This window comes from Condylura cristata, unplaced genomic scaffold, assembly GCF_000260355.1.
Source record: "Condylura cristata isolate star-nosed mole 26May11 unplaced genomic scaffold, ConCri1.0 scaffold00032, whole genome shotgun sequence".
Classification (NCBI taxonomy): Eukaryota; Metazoa; Chordata; class Mammalia; order Eulipotyphla; family Talpidae; genus Condylura; species Condylura cristata.
This window is the reverse complement of record NW_004567133.1, coordinates 2,462,976-2,476,086: the sequence shown is the minus strand read 5'-3', so window position 1 is coordinate 2,476,086 and position 13,111 is coordinate 2,462,976. Positions and strand designations below refer to the sequence as shown.

The following is a 13,111-nucleotide window of genomic DNA, read 5'->3' as shown; positions in this document are numbered from 1 at the left end:
TGCCTTTTGTTTTCTCCTGCTTCAAATGGGCAGGATGGAGTCATTCTTCTGACTGTCCTGAGAGCCACAATGGCACCAGGCCGCCACTTAGATCCCAAATGCTTCCAGCCCCACCCCTCACACACCCTCATCCGGGGCCTGCTGCATGTGGGGGGCCCTCCTGCTACCTGTCTATCCCTGCCCACCCCCTAGGAACTGCGGGCTGGGTGCAGGCAGGGACACTGCCCAGCTGGGGAGTATGAGGTGAGGCCCCAGCTATGTGGGTGGGCCGGGACCCCGACCCCCTCCCACGGGCCAGGCAGCCCACCCAGACACTCCGTGGAGGCCACAGTGGGGCAGTTTCTCTGCATCTTTTTAATGGCCAGTGCGGTACAGTTAGTGGACAACGGTGGGCAGGCACAGGGGGCGCGTGGCCACAGCTGTGCTGTGGGTGGCCCAGTGTGCCGGCCGCATCCTCCAGAGGCGCCCTGTGACAGGCTGCTCCGGAACCTCCCTGGCGTGGTGCCAGGCCAGCCTGGAGCTCTGGCGGGTCCAGTCGGGGTGGGAACCTCGGCTTGGCAAGGACTCATGGCTTTCCTTGGGCCTCGCTGGTCGGAGACCACGGCTGAGGCCAAGTGCTGACGTCAGCGAGACGGCGAGGGCGCCGGGATCCCAGACTGTCGTCTTGCTGAGTCAGGCAGATGGGGGAGCGGAAGAAGTTTAAGAACTGGAGTGGGGAGAACTGAGGACTCGGGTTCATGAGCCCCCGGTGAAGGGGGGCTGGGTGAGGTCGCACCCTGATAGGAGCCATGTGAGGAGGGCCATGTGGCCCTCCGGCAGACCTGGGGTGGGGGCTACCAGGAGTGCTCTGCTAGGTGGGAAGGGCTGTGAGCGGCCCCCACAGAGCTCTGGCCTGGCTAGAGCTGGGCCCCCAGACACAGATGGAGGGTGGGGGTGGGGGGGACGAGATGCAGAGCACAGTGCTGGCGGGACCCTGGCCGTGGCGACAGGTCCATCCAGGCCTCCGGGAACTTCGCGGGACCCTGGGACTCGAGTGACGGGCGGCTGGGCCCAGAGCCGGGCCACTGGGAGGAGGCCGGGCCCCTACAGGCACTGCAGTCAGGGGTGGGAAGGGGCCTCCGGCCACCGGGCCCCTCCTGGGCAGGGCCGGGCCACACCTGGCTCAGAGCCCGCCGGGGAAGGAAGCATTGGCGGAGGTGTGGAAGCAGCTGTGGTGGGCCTCCCGGGTGAGGCTGTAGGTGAAGTAAGCCACAGCAGAGCCCAGCGTCAGCCCCGTCATGTAGGACACGGTCATGGTGTTCCCTGCGGACGAGATGGGGCCGGAGCTAGTGAGAGCCGGGCAGCGAGCGGTCCTGGAGGACCGGGCAGCCGGCTCCAGGCCGACGCGCCCGGCCGCCACTTGGTGAAGGGGTGGAAAGGGAGTCTGAGGACAGTGGACCCACCGGTCACCCAGGCCTTGCCTGCTTGCTTCCAGTCACCCACCGCCAACTGCTTCCTCGTGCAGTAACTCGATGTCTGACAGGCTCCCTGACCCCGCTGTGTGGAGTATCGGCCCCTCTCCTCTCCTGCGCGCCCCCCTCTCGGTCGACAGCAGTCCACCCCGCTCACCTGAGCAGCGGCCCACACGCTGGGACACCCTCGGCCCCCTCCTTTCCTCGCACCAGAGCACCTCGTCTCCTAGTCTGCCTGCTGGTCCCGTGGCACCGTCCACAGAGGCAGGCTCTGGTGCCTTCCAGCTGCACTCTCCCGGGCTGCCGGCGCCCAGCCAGAGGTGGCCTTAACAGTCTCATCCTGTGACCCTCCCCTCAGCGTCCCTCCTGCCCCCCAGCTCCTGCCCCAGGGCTTTTGCTCATGCTCTGCCTCTGTGCAGAGCTGTTTCCTCTCCCTCACTGCTTCTCCGGGCTCTGCTCCAAAGTCGCTGCCTCTCGGAGGCCTTCCTGGCTGCTCTGCACCCAGACGGCCCATCTCCTTTCCCCGTGGCCACATGCCACATCTTTTGCTACGGCCCGTGAGTTCTGACTGTCAGCCCCAGAAGCAGAGGGAGTACTGACTACCTCAGGGTCCCGGTGCTGAGACCAGCACGCGGGTGAGCGGAGGCCCAGTGACGGGAAGCCCGGCCCCGCCCGCAGCCCCTGAGCTTGCGTCCACTTGTCCTGGGACCCGGACCTGCCTTCTCGCCAGGTGGGCCTGGCAGCGGGGCACTGACAGTCTTGAAGGGGTCAGCTTGCCGGGCGGCGACCCAAGATGTCCCCAGGGCGAGCGAGGCGCTGGCCGCATGGAGCCTTACCTGCCAGCTCCCGCTGCTTGGGGCTCACTTTGCCCGCCGCCAGGATCATGGGCACACTGCCGAAGTAGCCATTGCTGATGCCCATGAGCAGGGAGAAGACACAGGGCCAGGCCGGGTGGCGGAGGGCAGGCGTGCCGCTCGGGTAGACGCAGAGGATGAAGAGGGGGATGAAGACCACGCGCAGGCAGGAGCAGGCCAGCAGGTGGGTGCCCCGCCAGTCCACGGGCAGGGCCGCCAGGATCTGCGGGGGGCCAGGCATGTGAGCCTTGCTTCCCCACAGCGCCCCTCACTTCTCCACTGCGGCCTCCCACACCCGCCCAAGGGCTCCCCTCAGGCTGTCCCTGGACTCTCCTCCCCAGACCCTCACCGTTAACACACAGGCCACTCCGTGTGCCCAGACCCTCTACACTTCACGTGCTCTCCAGCAACCCCCAGGTCTCCTCCACAGTGGGGGTGGGGAGGGGGGTCCCTGACCCTCCTGGAGACTCCGAGGCCAGAGGGTCAGGCCCAACCACACAGCGGACAGCAGGAAGTAGCCAGACTAGGATCTGAACCCACTAAGCAGACGCACAGCTCGGCTGTGTGACCTCAGACAAACGACTTCCCTTCTCTGAGCCCTGCACTTGGCATTCCCTGAAAGGTGGCCATGTCAGGCCAGTCCCAGAAAGGGTAACTTGGATGCTTCGCCAACCCTCACCCCCAACCTGCCCTGAGCCCACAGGGTCCTGCAGACCCCTATGAGACATTTCTGGGTGACTCCACCTCCTGGGGGGAGGGGGAGGTTCCTGCGGCAGCACCTGTCCCAGGTGGAAGAGAAGCTTATCTCAGGCACACAGCTGACACACCAGAGCCGCCGGGTGCACCCTCCCCGCCACCCTCCCGGCCCGGGAGCGGCACCATGCTCAGCTCCAAACGTGCTCTGCTCTCTGCAGCTCCCGGAGGGGGCTGGGGCTGGCGGGAGGGTGGGGGGCATTGCAGGCGGTGGGCATCACCTCCCTCTAGGCCCTGGGTGAGGGGGAGCGGGGGCAGGGGGGCCCACCTTGCCCACGAAGTCCGAGAGGTTGAACACGGCCATGATGAGGATGGGCAGCCACTCGCCAAGCACGCAGTGGCGGATCTCGGACTCCAGACCCGGGAACAGGCACAGCGTGATGAAGTAGGTCACCGCGATGGACAGCATGTCGGCCCAGATGACGCGCGCCACCACGTAGCGGTGCAGCAGCAGGGCTGTGGGCGGCGGGCGGCGGTCAGCGTCCCAGGGGACCCTGAACCCACCCACGAGCGCAGCCAGAACGGGCCCCGTGGGGTGGCGGGGCCGCCCGCCCGCCCACCTCGAAAGGAGGGCCAGCTCCGTTTGACTCTCGGCGTCGGCACGTCGAAACGCGTGTAGGCCCGGCCGCCGCCACTGGCCACCTCGTGCGCTGGGCTGTCCTTCGGGGACCCGCCGTTGGCCAGGCTGGAGCCGTGGTGCTCCTGGCGGCGGGACAGACCGGGATGAGGCTTGGCTGGAGACCAGGCGCCGCCGCCGCGGGCCCTCCCCCGCCTCTGTGGGATCACGCCGGCCCCCTTTCACTGACAGGGACGCCGAGGGGTCCCTGCCCCTTGGGCAGGGTGTCCACCCCTCTGGCCCCGCCCCGCCCTGCGCTGCCCCGCGGCCACGCTCTGGCCTCCACGGCCCCTCGCGGAGCGCCCTGCCGCCACCAGAGGGCGCTCCAGCTCCCAGGACGGCCGCGGGCCGCGCAGGGCCTGCAGGTGACCGCGGCGGGCGGTCACCGCCAGGCGGGGGCTCAGATAACAGAAGGATGGAGAGCGTGACACTGCGGCGCAGGGTGGCCACAGCTGGGAGACTTGGTGGCACCGTGCCCGGGGCATCGTGGACTTACAAAGTGGACGTCCCCGGCAGCGACGTCGTGGTGCACTCGGTAGCCGGCCCGGCGGCCCTGGCGGTCTCGGGGCCTCGCCGTGTGGTAACGAACGAAGCGGCTGCGCCGCACCACCAGGTGCAGCAGGAAGCACAGCAGCTCCAGGCCCACGGACACCAGGAAGAAGATGAGCGTGCTGGCGCGCTCGTCGGGCAGCAGCAGCTTGGTGAGGATGCGGCTCAGCGAGATCATCACGCCGGCAGTGCCTGGGGGCAGGGAGCGGCCTGGGCCCGGGCCAGCACTGGGCTCCCCAGGGCCCCTGCACCGCCTCCACACACCAGTCCCAGAAACACGCCAGCTGTGAGTGGTGCAGGCGAGGGGTGAAGGCGCTCTAATCTCAGGGTTCCTGCAGGTGTGCAGGTGTGGGGGGGCAGGGTCTAGGGGAGGGGCAGCGGGCACCCCTGTGCACTCATGTCTGAGGAGCCCTGTGTACAACTGAAAGGAAGTGAGCAGAACCCTATGAGTGGGGTGAGAGGTCACAGGGGAGGGGGAGGGCCGGGGTCGAGGCAGGTGGGGGTGTGTCTGAGTGTGACCCTGAGCCACTGGGTGGGGGTGAGTCACGGCCACCGTGAGCCACCCTCGGGTGGGCTGGGCTCTGAGCAGACCCTCTTGGCGCCCTGGTTCACAGACCATGAGTGTTGGCATCATTCTGGTCCAATCTCCCTCGTCTCCATGAAAAAAATATGCCAGCGGCGGAAGTAATGGCCAGCTAGAGCCTTTCGGGAGCCAGGCCCCCCGGCGTGAGGCGTAGAGTTCCTGGGGTGCCTGGTCAACTTCACTGAAGTGTAGATGGCGTCAAATACCCCAAAGAGGGAGAAGTGGGGAGCAGAGCCACGCAGGCCGCGCCCAGGCCTAGTCCAGGCAGGGAAGGAAGCATGGGGACCCCTGATGTGGGCGGCAGGCCCAAGGGTGGTGCTGCCCTGCGCAGGGCGGTGGCAGGGAGGGCAGGAGGCGGCTGGAAGCCCGCACCGGGGGCAAGCCCAAAGGCCCGGGTGGGGGCCAGGGCCGGCGGGGGCAGGCGAGGCGGGCTTGGGGGGGCGCCAGAAGCTGCGCCTGGGCGGCAGAGGGCGCCTCGTGGGCCCGGGGCTCGCCCAGAGTCCGGTGCTCACACGGGGCCCCGCTCCTGAGTGCGGCCCCCTGCCCGCCTACTCACGTGCCCACGCTGCACACAGCCAGCACCACGCCCGGGCGCGCCAGGCCCACCGCCAGCGCCCCGCACCAGAAGGGCCGCGCTCCGCACACCTGCTGCCAGCACTGCCAGCCCCTCCTGCCCGCCCACCCCCAGTGTCCCAGCCAGCGTGCCCAGAGCCCAGGAGCCTGCCTGCATGTGGGTCCCACAGCTGGGGCCTTTCTCCAGGAAGAGGCTTCTAGACGCAGGGGCGCCCGCGCCCATCTTGGGGGTGTGCAGATACTCACTCTCTCCAGTCATCACCCCCTGAGTGTACCTCTTGGGCAGCATCCCCGTGTACCCATAGAAGCTGGATTGCTGCACTTGAGAGAGAGAGAGAGAGAAAACAGGGCGCGACCATGAGACACGCTTACTGCCTGGCAGCAGGGTCGAGTGTCCTGTAGGTGGGGGTGCGGGGACCCTAACACTGCTGGTGGCGGGGGTGCATCGCCTTGCAGGCACGGTGGCAACAGGCGAGCCGGGGCGCCCGGCCTGGCTGCCACCCGTGGAGATGCAGAAGTGACCGGCTGGGCCGACGGCGAGGGCCTGCGTGGACCCCGGGGCGTCCCGGGAGTCTTGCCCTGCCAGCATTTGTATTTTTGATTTTAATAGAACAGAACAGACCTGAATTCACTGTCTAGCTGGAGAGTATCCCTGCGTGGAGCCTTGGCTTTATTTCTAAGCACACACATGGGTTTTGGGTCACACATACGAATATTTCTTCCTGGAAGCCGTGGCCGAAGCAATGGGCCTGGGCCTTTCCAGTGTCACGCCGGGGCCATCCCAGGTCAGAAGACACTGACGACGGGACGGCTACCTCGGCGCGGCCTGGGCGGACCTGGGGCCGAAGGAGAGTGCTCCAGAGGCTGCTGTCAAGACAGCAGCGCAGGGGTCAGTCGCGCGTCGAGGGCGCTCCTGCTCTCACCGTGACAGGGTCACAGAGGGCGGCCTCGGCTGCTGGACAATGCACAGCCGGGCTGGTGCGGGGCGGCATGTGCCGGATGCCCACAGCAGCTCGCGGGGTTGAGGGGCAAGCGCGTTCAGCACGCTCGTTGGTACGTGCCAGCGCTGAGACCAGCTCACCCTACGTAAGACGCCTTCAGCAGAAGCGGGGCTGGGGGCATGGGCAGCCCAACCCCCAACCCTGCCCCGTCCCTACCTGTGCAGCCGAAGGCCACGGTGCCCACGGCAGCCAGGTTGATGGCGTAAGCCTGGTCTCGAGAGAAGAGCTGCAGCCACACATCGCAGACGCTGATGAAGAGGAGGGGCCCCAAGGCTAAGAGGTAGCCTGGGGGAGAGGCGGCGGGTATGAGGGGCGGTCTGAGGGCTCCTCCGACCCTGGGTCCGAGGTCTGTCCCCACCCTGTCCCTTAACACGGGGACGCTTCCAAGGCTCGCAAGGGACGCCAGAAGGCCTCCTGGGGGGCCGCGTGGGCAGGCCGAGGCTGGCGAGGCCACGGAGCGGCCTGGGCCATGCAGAGCACGCGGGGCTGGGGGAGGAGCCTGGCCCGGGCGGCTGCGCGGGCACGCGGCCCCCGGCGGTGGGTTTTGGTGTGCAGCGGGCACGCCGGCCTCCTGGGCTTCCGAGCAGGTGTGCCCACTGTGGGGGCGAGGGGAGGCGCGCTGGGTGCGGTGCCTACCCGCCGTGATCCTGGTGTGCAGGCTCAGTCTCTCCACCAGCGCGTTGTTCAGGAGCACAGCCGCCAGCGCCACCAAGATGTAGGTGAGGCTCATGTCGAACACGATCGAGGTCCCTGCCGCGGAGGGGGCCAGCAGCCGCTCAGCGGGGCGCCCCAGCCAGGCGCCCCTCTGGTCGGGCGCTGCCTCCTGGCTCTGCCTAGGCGGCTGCCGGCCAGGACGGGTCGGCAGCTGCCCCTGAGTTGCACTGAGCCAGGACTTGAATGCAACAGTTCCCGAGTCAGGTCTTGCTGTGGCTGTATCTGGGGGCAGTGGGGCAGCCTGTGAGGGCAGGGGTGGCCGAGGGGACCCACCTGGGTACTTGTGGTGCAGGTAGTCCACATCGGTGATGAAGCTGTTGTAGGGCAGCAGGAACCCCACGCCCGCCAGCAGCATCGCGAAGTAGATGGCGTGGTAGCGGTCGTCGGGCACCGGCTCCTCGGCCGCTGCAGCCAGACACAGGTGAGACGTGGGCAAGCCCGGGCCAGGCCATGGAACCAGGGCTGTGGCACCACCCAGCCACGGGCTGCCAGTGTCCACCAGCGTGGCCACTGCCACCCAGACCACAGTCACGGCAGCCTACCCTCCCACGCCCCTGCTCACTGTGGCCACTGCCACCAAATCCATCATGACTGTGATCTCTGTTCACAACAGCCACAGATGCCTCTGCCACTAGGACCAGGATTTAATCAAAAGTGGCCAGACTTCATGGCTACCGCCACCAAAGCCACTTTCTTGTGTCCCATAACTGCTGCCGCCACATCATGAGCATCACCGTGTCTATCCACCCCCACAGAGGGTGGCCACCCACTGCATCATGCTGATCATCGTCACTGTCACAGCCACTGCTTTCACCTGCAGACTCAAGCCGTGGTCAGCCTGCATCACAGCCACTATCACCACGGCCACGGATGCCCCAGTCATTGCAGTCACAGCTGCTGCAGACACCAAGGCCCTGGCCCGCCACCCAGACACCACGGTCACTGAATACCACCTCATGGCCACCCAGGCAGGGGCTTGACATCTGTAACCTCACCCCTTCCCCCATCCTCACAGCGCTTCCTGAGGCCCACTGTTTCTGTATTTTACTTTATCAAACAAGTACATAGAAATGGTTTTTGTCATTCTGATTATTTTGTTAATTCCTTCAAGCCCCTGTTTTACTGCAAGGAGGCCACGTTTCTCTTTCCTCAAGGCCGAAGGGTATTCCACGGTGTGGCCAGACCACCTCTTCTTGATTTGGCCACTGACTGATGGCCGCTAGGCTGCTGGAATGGCCTCTGAAGGCTCAGCTACAGAGCCAGCTGGGTGGCAAGGCCTCGTGGGGCTGAGACCTCTGGACACATCAGCGTTCAGCACAGGGGCTGACCCCCTGTGGTGGGTACGTGTATACCAGCACCACAGCACGGGGTCGGGGAACTCACGGGGAGCCTTCGGGACCCACCAGTGTGACACGTCTGTCTCTCCCTGCCTGACGATGCAGGACCATAGCTCCACAGGAAGGAAGCATCCACCCTGAGAAGCTGGGAGCTGAGAGCCACTTGCGTGCCCCATGCCTGCGTCAGCCGAGAAGAGGCTGCTGTGCTGGCTGTGCTGATAGACTTGGTTGCTACCCCTCGTGGAAGAGGCGTGTCTGGGGTACAGGGGGCCGCTGTACACCTCTCAGGACTCACACACACTGTCAATGGACAGCCGAAGCCATGCAAACCCGCAGGACTACCAGGCTGCAGGACCTGCTGAGGAGCCAGGGCTGAAGGGTTTACAGACGGCCACGAGAGCGCCAAGGACAGTGTGCGAATGCCAGCTACACCCAGCCACAGAGAGCATGAGCTGCTATGGGTATTTCTTCCTTATTCTGATATGAGTATGTGTGTGCATATGCTCAACTATTCTGTTTTACTCACTTGCTCATTCCCTCATTATCCATCAGAAGATGTGCTTATAATAGCTGACTTTACACCTCAGGATTTAGGCTACAGGTATCAGGAGAGGTGTGATCAGCACGGCTGAGGTGTGACTGGCCATAAAGGGATTACCCATCTCAGCCCCGGAGTGTCTTTATCTGAAGGTCAAGTGTGGCTTAAGGAGCTTGTGTGACAGTCATGTTGATAAGGGGTGGACTGTGATGGTCAAATTTGTAGGTCAATTTAGCAGGTTGTGTGACAGTGTCCAGATATTCAAATGGACCCAGGTGCTGCTGAGAAGGGGTTTGGCAGAGTCAAGTCCCTGCTTAGTTGACTTTAAGTTAATCAAAAGAGAAATGGCCCTGGGTGGGCCTGACCTAACCAGGTGAGGCTGACTTGTGCTCCCCAGAGCACAGACACCCTCCATAGCTCAGGCCTAGAGGTTCTAGCCTGGCTGCCTCTTCCTTCTTTCCTTCCTGTCTGCTTCAAGGACTCCAGCCTCTACTAGAGTAAGACAATTTTCTGCCATAAATCCGCTTACACACATATATCTAGATCATACCTACAACTGTGTATCTATCTCTGTCAATCTACTATCTCTCTCCTGGCTGTTCCTCTGGCTGAAACTTGATTCAGGTAGCTGCAGTCACCAGTGCCGTCAAGTTAGACTCCTCATTGCCCTGCCACATGGCCATCATCCATTCCTATGGCCACAGCAGCACAGCCATTGCCACATGACTGACTGTGGCCAGGGGGAGTGACCTAAGTGACACGTGTCACACAAGGGACAGAGCATGACTGGCCTGTGCCCTTCACCTGGAACCTCCTCACCTGGCTCCCCGACTGGGTCACTAGGCCTCAGGGTGTGGGCCCTGAGAAAGTGGGCTGTGCTCAGAGGCAGCTCTAATCCATCCGAAGCGTGGGCAGCCTATGCTATGCTCGGTGGCCCATGCTTGTCCCTCCCCACGGGCACCCGGGGGCACCCACAGCCAGTCTCTGCTTTGGGGGAGATACACTTTGCCTGCACCCTCACTTACCAGCGTCTGTGAAAACTGGGATGCCCCTGACCCTACAGCCCTGGCCCTGAGCGGCCCCTGCTGCCACCTCCTCCAGCTGACCACTGTCAAAGCTGAAGCTCATCACCACGCTCCTGTCGGGTGTCTCCGCCATGTGGGGCTCCTTGAGGCGCTGGCTTCCCACAGTGCCCATGGTAGCCTGTGCTGTGGAGAAAAGGCAGGAAGCAGGCTGAGGAGGCAGAAGGAGGGGACCCCCAACACTGCAACCCTAGGGGGCCACCTGCTCTGTCCACTTCACCACTTGGAAACAGGAGAAGACTGGCCAGCCGTGTGGAGCGCATGGTTTGTGTCCGGAGCAGTGAGGAGCAAGGGTGGAGGGCTGCCTGAGGGCGGTGGCAAGGGGCTGGGAGAGGTGCAAATGGAGCAGAGAAATATTCCAGAGGTGGGAGGCAAGGACTTGAGCAATCGCAACAGACAGCACACGGACACAGCACCAGCACTCACACTGGCCCGCTCTCCACAGCCCTGGGGGTGTCCATGGTCATTCATTTTACAGCCCAGGAAAGGGAGGGTTAGAAGTGAACACCCACCGCTGCCGTGCTGGGCTCACAGGCAGTACGGGCCAGGGCAGCCCAGACCAAACGCAGCCAGTGGACACTAAGCCACCATGGCCCTTCATTCAGCAGCCAACCACCTTTAGTGGCAGGAAGTTCTTCCTTCTGTCTTGCCTTAGTTTCTCCTGCTTCAGGTCAAATCCACTAGCCCTATCATTGGGGGAAGGAAGGTGTGACGGAAAGACACCTCCAGTCTGAAGGTGACTTGTGTGTGTGAGGGGAGGGTCTAGTGTTTCCCCCTAAAACATTCAGCAGTTGTTTGTCTAATGACCTTTATTCATTTATCTGATTACAATAAAGGACACGCGCCTCTGAAGCTCACTGCCTTCCGCTCTCCTGCTTCAGCTCACCCCTCACCAGAGGGCTGTGTGGAGTAGTCATGGGGTTACTCCTCCTGGCACGGCGCCCCCTTTTATAGCTCTTCATAGAGAGGCTCCCCAGCATCCAGCTTGTCCTGGGAGCTGGGGACATCCTGCCCTGCCCGCTGGGGAGACCCCAGGACAGGCTCCCAGGCGTGGTGAGGAGGGGCAGGGCTGGGGAGCAGTGTCACCCCTCCGGGCGCTGCCTGAGAGCCCCAGCCCCGGCCCTCCAGCCACCTCTGGAGCTGGACTGACCGGGAGTAAGGACCTGGCTTGAACAACTGGCTGTGCGTAGGCTGGGGGACGCCACCCTTCCCTGGGGACAGGGCCTGTGGCCTGGAGGGATTCAGGCCAGTAACACTCCTCCCTCCAATCTGCTCAGGACAGCCCAGCCAGGACGCCTGTACCCCAACCCCCTGGCTGGTGTTCGGCAAAGGTTCCCGAGCCGCGGGGCGCAGGCCAGCCTGGCCTAGAGCCTGGCTCCATGGCTCCCTCTGGCTGAGTCATGAGGCAGGCGGCTGCGACCCGCAGTGCTACCCTCAGCCGCTGTCCCCATGTGCCCCTCCGGCCGGGGTAGCCTCTGGCCCAAAGCCCCTAGACAGGAACTGACAGCACGATGAAGAGGCTTTGTCTGCCTCCTGGGCTGAACCCCCTTTAATTAAACTGCAAGAACATGCACGTGGGTTAAAAATCCTACTTGTGCCCTGCAGTCCCTGTTCCCTCATTCTGCCGGGCCCTCGTGCCCACTCTGGGAGCAGCTGAGGAGACGCAGGACGCTCCTCTGGCCGCCAGCTACCAGTCCCTGCCTCAAGGCCAGCCTCGGGGCTTCAGCTTCCTCACCTCCCTCCAGCAGACAGGAGAGAACTTCACAAGTGGGATGGAGGGTCAGGGGAGGGAGGGAGGTTAACCTGGAAGGGCAGGTAGCACACAGCATAGCTCAACATCGCACACACCACCACCACTTTGGGCACCACTCTGGGCAGCCCTGGGGTGCACCCCACTCAGCAGTCCCGAAAGTAGGGCTCATGTCTCCACTTTTCAGAAAGGCAACTGAGGCAGAGAGGACAAGTCCGGGGGTGATGCAGCTCCTGTCGGAGTCCCTGCCACTGGCTACCTATGGCTCCCCCATTTCACCTTCGACTGAGTAGACAGTGGCTCTATGTGCTCCCCTAGAATTATGGAGGTGCTGGTTCCCAAGGCCAGGTGGACCTCTCTCCAGGGGGTGCTCCATCTCCACCTCAGGCTTCTACTCCAGCCAGGGTGGGCAGGGACCCTGAAGTCTATTTAAAAGTCAGACTGCAGCCCTCCTCAGGCCTGGCACTACCCGTGGCCACAACTCCTGGCCTGCTGGATGCGCTGGGTGGCCCTGGCCCCTGCGCTTACTCTCCCTCGCCCCCCCATGAGTGCTCTGTGGCTCTTTCCGGTCAGCATTCTCGGCTGTCCAACTTCTCCCAGTTGGTTTCTGCTCACAGGAAGGTGGGTTTCATGACCCTCGGGTACCCCCTCTGCCACCCCTGGAGGTCAGAAAAACATAAGGGCCCAGGCGCAGGGTGGTGGCCGAGGGACCCACCCCTCCCAGGGTCTTGGTTCCTGCGGTTCCCAAAGCCCTGCTGCACCCCGGCCACCACCGCCTCGGCCCCAGGCGGATCAGCAACAAAGTTGGTTGCCAGACCTGCACCCAAGGCAAAGGGCAGACGGCTCCTGCCACTGGAGGTGACCCCTGAGCACAGGCCCCACCGCCACCAGCAGTTTCCCCCGGAACTAGGATGATACTGGCTGGGGCGGGGAGGGAAGAGCCAGGGGCTCCAGAGAGGAACTTCAGGTGGACAGACCCTCAGGCTGTTGGGGATGGCGGGCGCCAAGCCCAGCATGGCCTTGGCCAGGCAGCTCCTGTCCCCTTCCCTGGTTCTGGGTCTGGGTCCTGCGCTGGCAGATGGGTTGATGGGGTCTGGCCCGGTCCGGGTGCCCGACAAGCGGGGGTGGGGCGTGGGAGGCCTCTCTTCCCAGGACAGGGAGTGGGGCGGGGTGGGGTGACCCGGGGTCCCTAGGGTGGAGCGCCCCGTCTCTGGATCCCGCGGTCAGAGCCGGCTCGGCGGCCGGAGCTCAGAGTGGGGCCGCGCGCGCCGCAGACAAAGGCTCCGACAGGTCCCTGCGCCCAGCCGGCG

The 13,111-nt window shown here is 64.2% G+C and overlaps 1 protein-coding gene across 2 annotated transcripts; it reads right to left on the bottom strand.

Annotated features, from left to right (window-relative positions):
- Positions 1 to 829: 829 nt before the first annotated feature.
- SLC29A4 (solute carrier family 29 (equilibrative nucleoside transporter), member 4) lies at positions 830 to 10,173 on the bottom strand. Of its 2 annotated transcripts, none has more exons than XM_004691644.2 (10): positions 9,995 to 10,173; positions 7,368 to 7,499; positions 7,017 to 7,130; positions 6,537 to 6,665; positions 5,626 to 5,700; positions 4,171 to 4,415; positions 3,619 to 3,760; positions 3,327 to 3,514; positions 2,288 to 2,528; positions 830 to 1,302 (listed from the first exon to the last, which is right to left on the bottom strand). In XM_004691644.2, exons 1-10 carry the CDS (start codon positions 10,164 to 10,166, stop codon positions 1,163 to 1,165), a joined length of 1,578 nt encoding a protein of 525 aa, XP_004691701.1. In that variant the 5' UTR covers positions 10,167 to 10,173; the 3' UTR covers positions 830 to 1,162. The 2 variants fall into 2 exon arrangements, with proteins under 2 accessions (XP_004691701.1, XP_012587257.1); XM_012731803.1 differs by having other exon boundaries at positions 5,626 to 5,695; positions 6,537 to 6,628.
- Between the last annotated feature and the right edge of the window lie 2,938 nt (positions 10,174 to 13,111).